At 39.9% G+C, this 18,511-nt stretch overlaps 1 protein-coding gene across 1 annotated transcript; it reads left to right on the top strand.

Moving 5' to 3' along the window:
- Positions 1-279: 279 nt before the first annotated feature.
- On the top strand, positions 280-12,408 carry LOC128471911 (protein-glutamine gamma-glutamyltransferase E-like). Its single transcript, XM_053453909.1, has 13 exons — positions 280-334; positions 1,907-2,095; positions 2,797-3,012; positions 3,669-3,787; positions 4,106-4,234; positions 6,269-6,443; positions 7,051-7,186; positions 7,965-8,068; positions 9,738-9,980; positions 10,065-10,379; positions 11,073-11,230; positions 11,720-11,853; positions 12,134-12,408. The coding sequence occupies exons 1-13, from the start codon at positions 328-330 to the stop codon at positions 12,285-12,287; spliced, it is 2,079 nt and encodes a 692-aa protein (XP_053309884.1). The 5' UTR covers positions 280-327; the 3' UTR covers positions 12,288-12,408.
- Positions 12,409-18,511: the final 6,103 nt, after the last annotated feature.

Genomic DNA, 18,511 nt, shown 5'->3' with positions numbered 1-18,511 from the left:
CAAAATTCTCACAAAAACCATAACTTATCACATGACTTGATGTTAACATCATGAACATTTCCCTTTACTAATGAGCAACCTTTCGAGACTCCCTGGCCTCTCCCTCTTTGTCTTGTCTACTATGTCATTTAGTTTGAGGGGAGAAAAAGCAGCATAGACGCTTGAAAGAACAGTAAGGAACCACCAATAAAAGCACTGGGATCCACCCAGATCATAAGCAATTAAAACCCAAGGAGAGGCTGTGTCCTTTTAAATGCTGGCTGCAGATTAGTGAAGACATCATTGAGACCAGTCAGACGCGTGGAAGTTCCAACACAGAGTGGAGATATGGCAGGCAAGTATCCCAGGGGCAGACAAGATCATCATGGGTAACATTGATAACATTATTAAGCTTTCCAGATTATTATTTTTAAGAGAACTGGACCACTGTAGAAACATTTAATATAGCATATAATGGTTTCAGCTTGAAACTTTTTTTTATCGTATCATATTGTGTTAATAGAGTATTTTACTATTAATTTCTCTTAAAAAAAGTATATTCATTTTTCTTTGAGCAGTCATGATTTGTTTAGACTTAATGACAGTGTACATGCCTAAAAAAAAATTAAAAGACTCACAAACATAGACAATGAGTGGTAGAACCCATTTTATGGCTGCCAATCAGAGGCTTAGAAGTCGCTTCTAAGAAACCTTTAATGTAGTGACTCATTCAAGTAATGTGTGGATTTAAAACTGTAAATATTGTGCTAACTAGAAACGTCACTTGCGTTACAAACCTTAGCGAATAATCGTGAATACACATATGAGTCAGGAATAATGTTACCTGGAAAGCATTGTTATAATTGTTTTCTAGAAAGAGAGTTTATCTCCAAAACTCATCCAGTCCCCCTCAAAAGCGCAGATCCTCTGTTCTTCTTCATGTGGGTACAGGTGGCTCTTTCTTACAGGTCTGACGGCCTAACAGTGGTTGACTGACCTGTCCGCATCTGAGAAGATCTTTAAACATAGGGCTCTTGTGGGCCAAGATTAAGAAACAATAATATAGACAATAGTTCTTACTTTCTATGTAGTAATAATATATGGGAAACAAGCACAATCAGTATACTAAATGGTGTATTAATGGGGTTTTTTATCGGCTAGCAATCTGGCTATCATATCTGTGTTTGGACAATGGCTGATTGTACTCTGTTCAAGCATTGGGTGAAATACCGCAGCATTAATCAATTATGTCTTAAGCTGATTTATAAATTATATGTTATATAATATTAGAGACCATTAGTGGACAGAAAATGGAAATGGGGCTACCAGTCCCACCACCCATTGAACAGGTCATTTCAACATACCCTTCTTTATGCTGTGGGTAATCTTGATCCTCATCTACCACCTATTTGCTTTTTTATGTACAATAATAACGCAGGTTACAAGACTTTAAATGTAGATATGAGGAGCAGTATACAGGATCACTCATCATAGTAAAACATTGCTCCATGTTTCTTAGGCTCTGTTAATATGTTTTACGAAAAAAGTCTGTTATGTCACTCGTTGGCCCAGTAGCCAATGTGTACTTTGCACCCACTCCAGATTTCCTCCAAGAGCACTCAACTGGAAGCAATGGTTTCATTATTTGATGATTGGACATGATATATTCAATGTGCAGCTGCCTTCAAGGATGCCCCCAATCTCCTAAATGGTCTTAAGTTTTGACACCAGCAAATAAACTGTACAATTATACAGTTTATTGTGGATATTTGTCTCTGATGAGCATCATTTCAATATAATAGACTTCATATTACCAGTTGTAAACAACCCTAGGATTAGTCTTGTGGTGGAGAGGCAGTAGGACCCAGTCACCAGATCAGAGCCAGGAGTCTTGTATGACTTTCTAATAAACTCTTTTTTCTCACAGCTCTTCAGGTTATAAATTTTGACCTTCAAATTAGTGACAATAGAGGCGCACACCATACCGATTCCTATCTCAACGGAGGTCTAATTGTGAGAAGGGGTAATCCATTTAACATGTCTCTGGTGTTCAACCGGCAAGTCACAGCTCAGGACAGGATGCAGTTCACTGCCAGGCTTGTAACATCGGATACAGGTAAACGCAACTTGACATAGAAAGCTGAACTATGGCTTCACCTGACCAAGTATTCCATACATTGCACCAACCTCAACAGACTGCCCTGTCCTACAAAATATTAAGCTGTTCCTCAAAGCATAATGATACCTGCTGCGATACAAAATTTTGTCTCACCCAAGTTATACCTCATTCTTGCACATCTTACTTAATCCATAACTATTCCATGTCTCATAAAAAATACCATTTCTTATATTGTCCTTTTTCCACCTCAAACACAATCCTGGCTCCCCATAATCCACAAAATAGCTGTGCGGGGCTGTATAATCAGTAGTTTCTAGAACACACTAACAGACATTACCAATCCGACACTAACATAGCCTACTGCTCTACCTTGACACAGCGGTGCAGACCCTATGCCCAACTCACATGATTATAGACACAGTTCTGTATCTGATAAACTTCACGGACTAGCACAACTCCTATCCTGGCCTTACCTTATAAATATCACCCATCTCTTATCATCATCTTAAAACCTGTTATTTCAACACACCTAAATTATACACGGTTCCTAAACCTACTTATTCCCACTGATTTATAAACACGCCCAATGGTGATGTCAAATTCATAAAAGTTTATAGCTCTAAAGATTAAAACTTTATGCAATGTTTTTGTTAACCCCAAATAATCTGTCTGTCCCGGATCATGTTCTGTGTCGCCAGGTAACTCTTTACTGGAGAACACCTTCTCAGATTCTTCTTCGCCCCAAACAAACAGCTGGGGAGCCCAACGAGGGGCAAGTGGTTCTGACTCCATGAAAATGACCTTCTTCACTCCATCCAATGCTGTAATCGGACGATATGCTCTTCAGGTGCAGACAAATGGAGGCATCACAAAGATAGGAGAATTTATACTTCTTTTCAATACCTGGAACTCAGGTAATTCTAACCTGTGTGGTTATCCTGACAATTGGTATCTAAAAACCACAGTGTATGAAAACTGAGAATCAATCAAATGTACATATAGCACCAGCGTAGAATTCATGCATGCACACACAGTATGGATCTCCTGTTATTCCAGCTAAGTGTGTAGGTACAAGGATCTTAAATTGTCCCAAAGACACCTGGATATGTAACGACCAAAAAGTGAAATGTGAGAAATAGGAAGAAAAGAGAAAATATATAAGTAAGGGTAAAGAAGATGTAAATGTCATACAGTCGTGTGCAAATATATTTGAAGACTTACAGTATCACCACAAGACGAAATCTATTTCAGTTTATGTGGCCGAACAATTCCAAGACCCCAGAGGATGTGTCATAGGATTAAGAATTTCATTATCAGTACATTAGGAACAATGTTGGAAAAATCAGGAGAACATTTATGTCCAAGGTAGATTTGGGAGCATCTCTAAATTTTTATCCAACTTTCTCCAATTGTTAATATGTTGTATTACTGATTGATCCAGAAGTCTGGTGGCATTAATCATGGTAAAGGTCCCAAAGTAAGCTAAATATAAATGTGCCCTTACTAAGGAGTGCAGGGAAATGATGTTACTAGACTGTACTGATAACAGACAGTTCTGTTTGGATTTCAGGTGATACCGTGTATCTGGCAGATCAGTCAGAGAGAGAAGAATATGTTTTGTCAGAATTTGGACTCATTTATATGGGGGAACCAGCGAGCCCAATACCTGTGCCTTGGAACTATGGACAGGTAAAAAAAAAGATTGAAATGGGTCGGTATTGTATGGCACAAGATGTGGCTATTCTCTAGAACACTGTTATTCATCCCAGACGCCATGAAAAGATGAGGTCCTTTGAATAGCTTTGTCCTGTCTAAAGAAAGGTTGCATTGCATTTATGGGTTCCACTTTGACCAAACTGTACCAAAAAATGGCCAAACATTTTTCTAAGAAATATGACATACCTAATTACTTGAAGTCCATAAGTTAATGGTATATTACACAGGATATCTGTTCTAAATGCACAATTAATGTTTTTTTTCTTCTTCTTCTTCTTCTTCTTAATACAGTTTCAAGACAACATACTTAACATTGCCCTTGCCCTGATGGACTCAACGCTGACTTACCGGCGTAACCCATCAGAGGATGTACGGAGGCGAAATGACCCTTTATACCTATGCAGAACGCTAAGTGCTATTGTGAGTGTCTACTGGTAATTTATCAGTGGTAAAGTATTGTTGTTGAATAAGATGAATATATGGTAAATCTATATATAAAATACATAATCTCACGCCAAATTTGGTTAGATGAAAATTGAGGAATTTAAAGTTTAAAAATAGCTGTATTTTGGAGGCAACACTTCATACATCAAACCAAAAACTTCCAAAATCAGTTTAAGTATTAATTACATTCAATTTGAATACTTATTTCCTCTTTTGGTATTTTGAGTGTATATAATGGGGTCAACATAATCGTTTTCCACAATGGGTGCTAAGTAACCAATGTTTTTACTGGTTCTGTGAAAAAGTCCATTGCCCAATCACTACTCAACACAGGTAGATACCATGGAGACTATTCTTATATGGTAAAAGACAACAATACAAATGAAATTGATCAAGGTGTGATAAAAGGCATTTTTTGTTAGCTTCTGCTATGTCACTAAACATTAAGCTTTATGAAGCTACGTTTGGGGAAAGGAAGGGCCCTTTCTAAACTATTTTGAACCGGGACAGGGAGACAGGAGCGTATCAGGAGTGTGTGTTAGAATGAATGTGTATGTGTGTGTTAGCGAGTATGAGTACGTTTGTGTAATTTGTGTAAGTGTGTTTACATATGTGTGCCAGAGTATATGTTGGAAGGGGGGGAGGGGGTACACGCAAGTTGTGAGGTTGTGGGGCCCCGGAGCAATTTTCGCACCAGGGCCCTGTGGTTTCCATTTACGCCTCTGACCTGAACCTTATGGATCAGTGATAAGACAGAATTATTATTATTTTTGTCTATATGACAGGGAAAGTCATCTGACCATGTGGCCATGTGCCACAAATATTGGACATTGCTGAAAAAAACTCATCACCTGGTAGTATGGGAATAAGTGTTTTATCACCACAGTCACTATTCCACTGTTACTATAATTTATAATGAGTACTAATAAGGGAACCAAGTAAAATCATTTGCCTATAAATACATGCAGGGCCGGCGCCAGCATTGCAAAATAACTAATTAATAAGGTGCTTGTAGTTGAAATTGCTACTATGAAGAGATGTGTTTCGACATGTTGCACTCTTTCAGCATCATACGAGGATGTTAATGATTAAATGAGAAGTCCCAGCAACATCTAATATGCAATATTTATACCCAATACCCATAGATTTATATTTTAAAGGAGAATATGTCCTGTTCTGAACTATTATTTGATAATATTGGTCCACTTGGTAAGTCAGAATTTTTAACTGGAGTGAGTTGGCACCATTCCAAACCATGGATGATAGCAAATAGTAATTATTCTGGCATATTCACTGATAGTTTCTTGGTCACCGTGGGCACTTAGTTGAACCAGATCCTACTCGAGTTTGGACAATGGTGAAACCATTCAGGCATTGATGATTTTCTGTTGTTGCTAAATCTAATGAAAAATGTATCCGATGTCTTTGGGCTTTTGGGTAAAGTACACCTTGATACACCTTGAAATCAAGTTGGCTGCCAAAGAGTTAGCTGAGCAATCCATCTCAAGGGGTTTAAAAACATGGCGCTTATGATTAACGGCAATGTCACAACTCAAGCTAAAATTATTTCTGTGTATATAGTGTTTATGGAAGCGATCGAGAGAGGGAGAATATCATATAAGTTAAAATATGATTAAGGTTGCTCAACAACAACAGTGCTTCCAGTTCTGACATGGCATCTTTTTATAGCTGAGCATATTGTGCAAATTAGTACACAATGGGGGTTATGCATAAAAAAGTAATGGTCATCAGGTGCAGATTTTGAAGAGCGGTCTTCTCAATTTAGCAGCCAGTGGAATGTTGCTGCTGAGTTGACATTTCATTGGTTTCTATGGTGATAAAATCATGCCCCCTAAAGTATGTTTTTTTGTTTTTACATTTAATGTTTTTATTTCTATATATATATATATATATATATATATATATATATATATATATATATATATATATATATATATATATATATATATATATATATATAGCTTTGTGTCAATCTTTGTCACCATTCAGGTTAACAGCAGAGATGATAATGGTGTAGTAATGGGGAATTGGAGTGGAGAGTATTCTGAAGGCACCAGCCCAAGCTCTTGGACTGGGAGCACCCAAATCCTCCGGAAGTGGTACCAAGAACACCAACCAGTTAAATATGGGCAGTGCTGGGTCTTTGCTGGTGTTTTGTGTACAGGTAATTATGTTCCTATGTGGCTCTGGCTGTCGTAACAAATAATAATAATATCTAAAGCACTTTGAGTTCCACTGGGAAAACGGCTCTATAATTACTAGCTGTTTTTAATATTACCGGTATTATTATTGGCCAAGCAGATTGTAGATTAGATAATGTCTCTTGATGATAGAATATTTCTAGTTCGCTCTGCCTAATAATGCATTTTGCTGTCTATCCTTAAAGTATTTCTATCCAACTTGCTGTAACTTTCTGTGCACCATGATTTTCCAAAAGGCATTCTTCGCCTTATAGCTCCTCGTTGTACTAGCCATTATCTACCAGTCCATCCATGCCTCACCTGTGCCATATTTACCTGTTTTTTAATCATATTTATTCAGTAGGCTAGAAGTGCCTATAATAAGCTGTGGGTCCGTCTATGTGTTATTGTTTTGGGGTTTTTTTTAGATTGATTTGCGACCAAATAAACATAAAACAAATGAAAAATAAATGCCTATGAGGCAATATAAATATAAAAGGCCAGATGGCTTCTTTTTGTCATTACAATCTGTATATCATCAATATATCTGCATTACCCATACTTAGTGGAAGTGTTCTTTTTTTACTTAAGTTAGCAGAGCCCTGGGTTTACCCTGTCGTGTGATTACCAACTACTCTTCTGCACATGATTCCAATAGCAACCTGAGTGTTGAAAGCTACTATAGTGTCTCAGGAGATCCTATAGACAAAGGAGGTGATAGTATCTGGTAAGTAACAGGACCTTTTTTCATCTAACCTGTTGTCAGCCTACTTAACTCTGTCAGTTGTATCCAACTACATTATCGTGCTTATTCACCTGTACTAATTAGGCATAGAAAAAAGGTATTCCTAAATATCTATTTTTTGTGTAAAAACAATATAAAAAGCCACAGTAATCGGCCAGGACTTGAATCAAAAGTAAATGTTCTAACCTTTCACTTAGGGATAGTACTTTTTGCAAGATATGCTATCTTATTTAATTATTATTACGTACCATAATTTATTATTATTATTTACAGACTGGACTAGCATACATTAAGACTAGTTGTGTGGATTTCTTGGCAACTGGGAGGCGTTACCATAGAAATAACATTGCTACATGAGACAACTCCATCACATTATTCCAGGCCTCATATCATTGTTTTCAATGACACTGTTTAAAGACATTGTGTGCCAGCCCTCAATGGTGTGTTTATGAAGATAGCTGGCCTAACCAGATTCCCTTCAGGACTTACCTTATGTTGCATGTCCTATTTTCTGAGTGCTGTGACATGACTCCATGTCCTGGAGGACCACCTCTGAAATGGCAGAGTAGATACATACAAACATAAAATTTGACAACAGATAAGAACCATTTGGCGCACCTAGTCTGCCCATTTGTTCCTGCCTCAAATATTATCCGCCCATTGGTCTTGTTTTATATTCTGGATAGCCTTATGTATATACCATACACGATTAAATACAGTTTTCATAAGTACTAAACTTATATTGCGTTGTTCAATTCAGGAACTTCCATTGCTGGAATGAAAGCTGGTTTCAGAGGAATGATCTTGGAACCACCTATAGTGGATGGCAGATCTGGGATTCAACTCCCCAGGAGATGAGTGACGGTAACAATTAAAACATACCTTGAAAGAATTGTAAATTAGATAAATGTCTGGTCCCATCCAGGCTGCGGAGCTGCATGTCTTTTGTTTCCCTGTCTTGCTGTGGTCCATTTCTGGATTTCCGTATGTTCTGTCCTGAACCTCTGATTCCTTGATTCCAGTCTTGCTCTTTGCTTCAGCTCTGTTTCCTTTATAAGGTGTGCCCCACCCGTTATGTTTGTCTCAGTCTGCAGTCTAAAGGTATGTCCTTCTTGGTTTTGTGTATAGATTCAATGTTCAGTTTATTAGTACTTCCATAGGCAGGGTTTAGCATTAGGACCCACTGAATATTGGAGTACTTTGGCGTAGTGGTGGGCTAAGCATACTGTGGCCATAAGATGTGACGGAATCTCCAATTGTTATCTTGTAGTCCTAGGCTAGTTCCTGTATTTATGTGTGTCAGTTTGTGATGTCCTGTATCCCCGGTAGAGGGGTGTCCTGTCCTAAAACCCTGGTAGAGGGGTGTCCTGTCCTATTCACGTCAGATCTTGAGTATTCCTTGTCTTGTTCCCTGTTGTGCCCTGTATTATGTATGTCCTGTCTGGGTATGCTTCTTGTTTAGTCTCCCTGTCCACTGCTCCTTGCTCTCCCCGTCCCTTGCTTGCTATGTTTCTGGTGTACCCTGCTTAGCTTCCCTGCTCCCAGCCTGCAGCATCCTGCACATGATTCTAGTGCTATGTTTCATGCCTGCTCCAGGGTGCCTGCAGGATATCTCCAAGTTCTGGTTAACATCAGCTGCTATGTCAGGGCGCTGGTATGTGGCTGCACAACCCTAGATGCCCACTCTGCACCAGGCCCTGTCCTACTCCGCTACTGCGCAATAACTCCTGAACTCGTCTGTATGGACCCAGTTCCTGACAGTAAAATATTTATAACGCACATGTAATAGGTGCTCTGTGCATCGCAATCTCAAACATCCAAACAATCAATTGTGCTTGTGACATAATAACCAATATTGGCAAGTATCTCTAGTGAAGCAATTGATAATTGATATATTTAATTGATACCTTTACAAAATGTTTTAATCCAGATAAAGGTCTGGGCAATTAATGGTGCCGATGCCTCTACCAGACTCATAAAGCCATTTAAGCATAATCATTGATCAATGTGTGTTTAATATGTATAATGCAAATCATCTAGCATTCGTAGTGTCTCTGCACTTATGGTAGGAAGGAAGCTGGGTGATGGGCCCCGTAAACTACTTTCACATGAAGTCCACGCTGTTGACACCTTTTAAAGTAGATAATGTGAGAGAAGAGGTAAATTTATGTAGAATTCAGGACAAAGTTCACAGACTACAGCAATGGCACTCACGCCAGTTTTTGAGCTACACTAATGGCCCATGATCAAGGAATTAAATGATTTCCAACAGAGATATTAATAAAACGTGATTCTTTAGTGATCCTTCAGATATAAGAACCTTGGTCTACAAGAGCTTGAAGAGCCTTCCACATAAAGTCAAAGTAGCAGGTGGAAAAGATGGTTCAAGAAGTGATAAAATTCCTGTGTGTACCTCATTTGGAAACAATTTAGGAAATAATTATAATTGGTCAACAAATTTATAGGTTAAGTTGTGTAAATTATTTACATATTTTACATACTTTCATCCACCTAACATGTATGTAATCTTTAGGTATCTTTCAGTTAGGACCTGCTTCTCAACGTGCTGTAAAAGAAGGAGATGTGGATAAATCATATGACACACGTTTCGTATATTCGGAGGTCAATGCTGATGTCAATGTATTAATCGAACACAATGATGGTAAAGTCACAAAAGCAAATACCTATACTGCGTCGGTTGGCCTACTTATCTGCACAAAAGCTGTCGGCAGAAATTCTTTGAACAATATTACACAAGATTACAAGTATGGAGAAGGTAAAGATATACCAGTAGACCGTTTCACTGATGAGCCCTTAAAATGCTTATCTATACATTAATATTTGATTATTATTCCTTTAGGTACAGCCCAGGAGAGAGAGGTTAATAACAAGGCTCTGCGCTTAACAAATGTAGCTCCAGGATTTATACCTTTGTCAGCTGCTGGATCGTCAGCTATAGCTCCGAGCAGTGAGCCTGAGGTGTCTGGGGAAATAAACATCAAAGGGACTCCCATTGTTGGTGATGATATTAATGCTATCCTGACTCTCAAGAACTTGACCTCTGAAAGCAAAAACATCACTGCTAATCTTAATGCCACTGCCATTGTGTACAACAGACTTGTACGAAGACCTGTCCTCTCAAACTCTGTGGTTATTCAGCTAGGTCCTAATGAAGGTATTGGAGCTCACCTAAAAGTAAAAGCTTGATTAAAAAAACATATTCCTTTATCCAGGGGGGTTCAGTCTTGTATAGACATTCATCTTTATATATGTTCTCAGTAACCTGCTCCATAGCGCTGTCGAAGCTTCAGAGAAACCCTTACAATATAGAATGGTGATATAACAATCTAACAACACATTAACACATACAAGATCCATCCAAGGAAAAGAAAACACCAGACTTTGACTTCCGAAACAAGTCTACTGTTAGTAAAGGGGTAAAGATCCCAGCATAATTTGGTCAAGACCTTGAATTCCCCTAATTTAAGAAAACTGAAAGCTGGTGGCTAATGTTCTTTTATCAAAGACACCTTCATTTAAGACAATGATACCTAAACTCTATCCATATGTACCAAGGGAAAGAGGTATAGTTAATTTTGCTGTCCAAGTGTCTGAATACCTGTTGTGGGTCTAGTTATATTTGTTCAGTTCTATTATGTTTTGTTTCATGTTTGTATAATATTCTGATAAGCAGCTTAAACTGCTCTTATGGAGGCATCACCCAAGAATCACTGCTAGGCTATGGCTATATGTGATGCTCATCTGTATTCCACATGGGCGACAGACAAGCAATATGATTACATATTAATGTTTGGTCAACGTAATCATTTGGTTTTTAATAGTTTTTACATTTTTTTCTTTGTTTTAGAGCAAACAGTTACGCTGCAGATTCTTTATTCTCATTATGAAAAGGCATTGACAACTGACAATATGATCTACGTGAGCAGCGTGTGTCAAGTTGAAGGCTGGGGGGAGCTGTTTGTGGAAGCCACCGTCATACTACAGAATCCACCTCTATATATAAAGGTTACAACATCACAAACCCATTTTATACTCTCGCATTTTTTAATGCTGCAGGATCAATTAGCGGGGACATCATAGATCCCCTGACCTGTCCTGTTTTATGGTTGCACCATGGTTGCGCTTAGGGTATAGGACACCAGAAACGCCAAGGGGATGGTCTTGATCGTAACATATAGCTTCATGTTGCATGTATAGTCTTGCCCACTTTGGAACGAAATCTACTTATTTAATAATTATTATAATTTTTTATGTTTTTTTTAAGTTATTTAGTCGTTATGTATATGTATGGTTTAATATGGTATTATTATATGAATGCATGTTGTATAATGTCAGATATTTTAGGCAATAATTTATAATGAACATTTAATAAAGTGTGACAAGTTGCCTTACCTCTGTACATTTAAATGTTTATTTTTTTTAATTTGTTTTAATAAAATTATTTATGTTTGGGCTGTAGGTATACCATTTTTTGTGTTTGTTTTTATATCTTAGGCTCTTGGACCAGCTGTGGTAGGTCATCCATTACCTGTGGAGGTCACATTCACCAACCCTTTGTCTGTTCCTGTTACTGACTGCGTGCTGACAGCAGAGGGCAGTGGTTTAACACAAGAAATGCTGGTGAAAAAGTGAGTTGAATGTCAATGGCACATAAACCAGGCAGTGTTGCTGTTTTCCTGTGTGTTTTTAATGTGATATTTAGTTCCACGTAAGTGGAAAAACATCTTTAAGGTTACAGAAAACATGGTTGATTAAAATGGAAGATTTGATTGTGAAATGCACTAATCATAAATCAGTCCATATGAAACACAGAGAGGTATTAAAGAAGTTAATTACTTCGCCATCTTAGCCTATGCAATCTGGAATGTCATAACACTCAACAGATAATTTTGCTTTATTTTTTCACAGCATTGGAGTTCTGGAGCCCAAAAAGGAGACTGTTGTTGGTTTGGACTTAACACCATTTGTGCCAGGAACAAAGCAGCTGTTGGTCAATCTCACCTGTGAAAGGTTTCATGATGTCAAAGGGTTTATTGACATCAATGTAGAGAAGAGCTCCTAGTTCCAGCTAGTTCCATGCAATACTTTTATGTAGTGGGGGTGTGGAGGTTTTATTTCTCCACTAGAGGGGGCAATTGTTTCAAAGAGTACTGCTGTAATAAAGTTACTTTCTTTGGAACCCATTGCGCTATTATCCTTGTTGACAAGTTTATGATCACCCTAAACCAGGGAGTCACAAGCACTGGTAAGTCGGGGGGGTGGGGGTGGGTATATGGGGGGGCATAAGGCTTTTCTGGAGGCAAAGTGACCCATGATATGCCTTTTACCCCCTATATGCCACTGTGCATGGGGGCAGATGTGCATAACTGGGGGGGGGGGTTGGCAAATAAAAGGAAATTAAAACAATTTTTTTTTCTCAATCATAGCTTTTATTAAATATGAAAAAATAGTTTACATGAAATAATATTTAAATATTTACTAGTAAAACCTTTTTTTCCTATAGGGTCATCTTATATTCAGGCTTTTTCTTTTTTTTCCTAAATTAATATTCAGATTTTGGGGGGTCATCTTATAATCGAGCAAACACGGTACTTAAATAACTCACTGTAGAAAAGTATCTAGCAGCTAAATTAGAGCGTTATAAGATTGCAATTTACTGACTCTAACATTAGGCCTATTGCAGATTACTGTGTTATACAACGTTCTCTACAGCCCAAAAGGAGAGATAGTGAGGCAGGGAGGCAGTCTGCCCCGGGTGCCCAGTGGGCCAGGGGCCGAGCAGATGTCACTTTTTCTGCCCATGTTCCTGCTTCCAATGGGCGGAAAAGAGAGTTTCCTCACACAATGTGCGGGTGCCACAGCAGTAACCTGCAGGTCATTCGCACGGCCCTTTAAACCCTGACAGCGAGCTTACAGATTTCCGCTTCCGTCAACCGCTGCGATGGAGCGTAGATAAGGTAGGCTAGATGGGGAAGGGACATGGGAGATTAGTAGACACTTTGTGTTGTGTGTCTTCGTCTTTGTCTACGTTTTGCCGCCATGTTTGTATGTTCGGTATTCGGGCTGAACAACAAATGCACAAGTCTAGTATTTATGTGTATATGGGCAGGTACACTACATGGACAGAAGTATTGGGACACCTGACCATTACACCAACAGGGACTTTTATGCCATCACTGAGTGTATGGGGCAGAGCACCTGGCTCAGCTGCCCTTCCATTAGAAATACATATGCTCCACCTTATTCCTTCTTGACTGCCATGTAAGATAATGGGGGATGTATGGAAATATTGTTGTCTGGGGTGCCACTTGATATTCTTTAGTGCCAAAAGAACAGCAATTGAACAGAAAAGAAAATATATGGTTTCTCTAGGTGGCAGTGTTGCATTAAAAACAAAAATATTAACATAACTCTCTCTAAAAGGATATAATACGCTATTATCTTAATTCAGCTATCTGGGTTTGCACACTGCATTATCTAAATAACGTCAGATAGAGCTGTCAGCAACTCAGTTTCACAGCATACTAGCCTCGCAATTTTTTTATGCTCACGTAGCGTGGTGCCAGACGTAGCCAGCCAGTGGCTACACACTGCAGCATTTGATCAGATGGATCAGATTCATCTGGGTAGTGGACAAATTTAATAAAAGCACTTTAACGGCCAAATGTTACCACAACAGCTGGGCTGAGAAACTACCAAGTGTCCTACTTTGGTTCTCAGCCTTTATGTTCCTTTTTTACTTCATTCTAATTAACATCTTTTTGGAATGCTAAAATACACAGCACAGCATTAACTGTCCATTTGGATTTCTACAAATTGTGAATGTACTGATCTTTGGCAAACTCTGCGATTTGTAGGAAGCCACGAAAACAAGGTCAGACCCCCCTCCAAAAAAGCGGATGAAAACAAAGCAAAACACTCCCACACTCATTCTCATTCTCACTTTCCCTCACACTTTCTTAATGTTTCCCTACCTTCTCTGCCAGTCATTTTAGCTTCTGCTTCCACATCTTCATGTTCTTCATATTCTCTCTTGTATATTCTCTCATCTACATTATATCTTTGTCCAATCAGGGGATAGGACAGCACCGAACGCACCGCCATTTTGTCAGAAATTCAACATAGGGCAAAATGGTGACATTCTCCCCCTCGATTGCCCAATTTAGGGAGAGGACACCACTGAAAGCACAGCTTAGGGAAAAAATGGCGGTGCTTCTGATGACACCCTCTCCCGAGATCTTCCAAGTGTCACCAAAAGCACCACCATTTTGCTCGATGGTGGACTTCTACCAAAATGACAATGCTTTCGGTGACGTCCTCTTTCTCCCGATCGGAGGATCAGAGGAAGGGATGTCACCAGAAGCGCTACCATTTGCCCTAAGATGAACTTCTGCCAAAATGGCACCAGGTTATGTCTGCAGACGAAGATAGAAGATAAGGGAGAGAAGTTGACAGAGAGAATGTATGCTATTTGTGCTATATATGTTAAGATCCTCTTGCCCCCTTAATGACAATGTTGACAATAATGTTTTTTTTTACTTGTAATATACTTTGGGATAAAGGAGGTTTTAACATTTTTGAGGTGTTGCTGTTTAGCTATAAGTTTCTTCTTTCTCATTTGGTGTACCCATGCACATTATATATTGTTTTTTTCAGGTCAAGTAGGGCTTTTTTATCATATAATCTAATTTATATAACAAAATATAAAATATGGTGATTTGTTTTTTAATGACAAAAGCCGCTAGATTCTAATATTTGTCCTGAGTTTATAAATACCCAATGTTTTTATGTTTCTTTTTGCTTTTTTTTCCACACAGATTTTACTTCAGGTATGAATTTACAGCTCCTGGTATATCCGCAATTCAGTTTCTGAACTTGGAATTTTACCATTTTGAAAATTCTGCCTCATGTCCTATTTGGGACATCTTTGACGCCGGCCACTTCAATTTACCCCGTAAAACCATATATGTTTGAAAACTAGACACCCTAGGGTAATTCAAATGCTAATATTTTAAGTCTTTCCATGCACCAATTCTACCACCAGCCTTTGTCACACTTTATGGTGGTCATTTCGTGCGTCTTTTTCCACACACATTTTAATTTAGGTATGAATTTACAGCTTCTGGTATGTCACTGCGGTTCAGCAACATCTCCTGAGAACAGTGATAACCCCCATGCATGGATTTGTTCTGTTGCTTTCAGGATAATAGGCCACATTTGGGAAGTGTGCATGTTTGTTGATCAGTTCGGTAGCGGCCATTTTTGGGGGGGGGGCACAAACATACCGACACAAACTGTTTTGGTTAAAAATTGGCCACAGATTTACAGATGTATGGGAAACTAAACACAAATACCATTAATTATTAACACAATAAAGTAATTGTCAGAATTGCCACCAAAAGTAATACAGTGCATACATTCCCCCCATTGTTATTCAATCATCCCCCTGACAATGACACCCCCCCTTCCCATAAATGTAACAATACCATTAACCACACCAATAAAACCAAACGGGAAAGAGGATACCGAGATGCACCTTTCCTACACACTGAGCCACAGACCAGCTCGAAACCACCAACACCAACCAAACCAGAAACACACTATTTCCTATTAACCAACCATTGTTCAGCCCCCACCTTACACTGACCAGACCCGCCACTGTGACACTGACGAGAAGAACCTTGTCACCCTACTAATAACAGGGACAGATGGTGGGAGATTCAGGTAAGAACAACTGATTTAAAGTGACAGTTACAAAATGGAGGGACCTATTCATACAGTCCCTTAACCAATGTCCCTTAACCCCATTGTCCTAAGCCCACCTCCTCACCCAGTCAAGGTCCCTTTCAGTTAGCTACACCGTTCCGTTGGCTAGATGACTGAGGAATCTTCAATTTCGTGCGCCCGGATTTCAAATACAATAACCCAAAACCGTAGCTGTCCTACCAAGTGTGCTGCTTGGTCCCACTGACTCCACCCAGTCCTCTGCAACTTGTCTCTCCAACCTGTAAGAAGAGGACATCCTAGGCAGACTCACCTGTACTTTTACATCCAGATCGCCCCTCTGCATCTCCCACTGGGTTCTACCAGCTGTCTCCCTTCTGGCCTCCGGACTTGATGAGCTGTGACTCCCACTCCTGCTACTCCTGCCTTATACCCCCATATATGCCATTCTGCCTCCCTAATAAGCCCCTTTGCCTCCCAGATATGCCTTATACACCCAGATATGCCCATGCTCATATTTTTGTTGGCCTGTGTTCCAGACTCCCTGGTGTCTAGTGGGGCAGCCGGTGGAGGTCTTTGCGATGCAGACCTCCGCTGCTGGTGGCCAATACTTCCGTTGGGGCTTCTATGACTAAGCGCCGGCATCACATGACCTTCCAGTGCTCCACCATAGAAGCCCTCAGAGGAAGTGCCGGCAGCAGCAGAGGCTGCCAGAGAGAGAGATCCGGGTCCCCTGCAGCACTGCAGGGGTCTGGATCTTAGTCTTATAATCAGACCTCTATTTGAGACAAGGGGCATTTTTCAGAGCATTTTATAATCGAGCACATACGTTAAATCTCCCTGCTGTTCCCATCTTTGTCCAGCAGGGGTCGCCCGGTTCCTCCACGTGCCGATCAACACTGCCACGTGTAATGGAGTACCTACTTCCAGCAGTGGCAGCTGTGCGACTTTCCTCCACTGCCTCCCTGCTACCACGTGCTCCTCCATCTCGGTGGTCCTCCACCATGATGGCTGGACTGCTGCCTGCTCCCGCCCTGACAGTGCCTTTTGTGACGACAAAGACCTGCTATTGACACCTCCTCACCGGCTTCCTGTCCTCCTGCTGCCACCTCCACCACCACTGATGGGCTCCTCTGCCATCCCCTGCTTTTCTTCCGTCCTCCCACTGGCTCCGTCTGTGGGCCCACACTGCGGACTCTGGGCTCAACCTCTGCGGTGGCCTGGTCCACCTTACCGGTCTTCAGGTAAGAAAAACTGATAAAAAGTGACAGTTACAAAAAGTCCCTTGACCAATGTCCCTTAACTCCGTTATCCTAAGCCCACCTCCTCACCCTTTCACTTAGCTACAAAACTCCAAGGTCTCACCAGTGCTCTCCACAATGGCACAAGACCTTCTGCTTTCTACTTCTAATGCCTCTCCCTATAAAAACACGCATTATTCTAGCATTTCCTGGTGCTTTATTGCATTGTCTACCTACCTTTAAGGCCTCTGAAATAATTACCCCTGAATCCCTTTCCTCAAATGTTAAGGTTAGGACAGCATCAAATATTTATACTCTTCCCTTGGGTTTTTATGCCCCAGGTTGCCACAGTTCCGACCATAGTTCATTGTGGACATTTCTAAAGCTACTGAGCTCAATCAATCAATTAAAAACAATGCTAAAATATTTCCCCTGGGTTAAAATGTATTCGATTTAATCATTCTATTCCCTTTAGGCCCAAAATATCAATGTTCTCAGCATCAATTAAAGGTGTACATCACAAGGGTACCCTACAAGAACAGAATAAACACTGCCTTCATTTTGGCCAGTTAGAAGATCACCGATCTCCTTTTACCTGCCCTGCTCCTTTGGACGTAAGCATCCAGGTGACAGACACCACAAATTGTGGTGAAGGACCCCAGTGTCCCTTGCTATAAAACAGTCTACCTTGCTATAAAACAGCTTCTATAGCGCTATTACAATGAGGGACAATACAAAATTAGCAATATATTGAAATAAACATGGACAAGAAGACATATAAGACATGATCTAAGTGGCCAGAAAGAGAAGAGGGTCCTGGTTTTGCAAGCTTAAACCTCGAGGGGGAATCGGATAGCGGAGGGAAGGTTTTTATAGAGACAGTCTGATGCCCCTGACACCCACTATAAAGAAGAATGGACGCGAGTACTTTAATATAAAATCTTCCAAAAAAGAAAAATATAATAAACCATTTACTTAACACCGAAGTGGCTGCGCCGCAGTAACATCTGTCCTCCTTCTACATGGTGCGATTATTCTTGTCACTGATTGGCTGCTTGAAGCAGAAGTCACCGGCAGAAACGTTTTTCCACTGAACTATTTTGGGAAGTGATGAGAATGCTTTAATACGTGGATGCTCTAATAAAGGAGCAGCAAAATCTGGTGCTGCTACATAGACAGGGTGTTATGCTGTTGTGAGTTTTGTGCTTGTCTTGTCCTCTTCTTTGCGACTAAATGTGTCCTATGACTCTAGCCTCACTTTGTTTCCTAACACAAATTACATTTTCAATGGCAAAGGAGTAGTACAAAGTACCTTTTTTTA

The sequence above is a fragment of the Spea bombifrons genome, chromosome 13 (assembly GCF_027358695.1).
Source record: "Spea bombifrons isolate aSpeBom1 chromosome 13, aSpeBom1.2.pri, whole genome shotgun sequence".
Classification (NCBI taxonomy): domain Eukaryota; kingdom Metazoa; phylum Chordata; class Amphibia; order Anura; family Pelobatidae; genus Spea; species Spea bombifrons.
The sequence above is the reverse complement of the archived record's forward strand: the minus strand, read 5'-3'. Positions and strand labels throughout refer to the sequence as shown.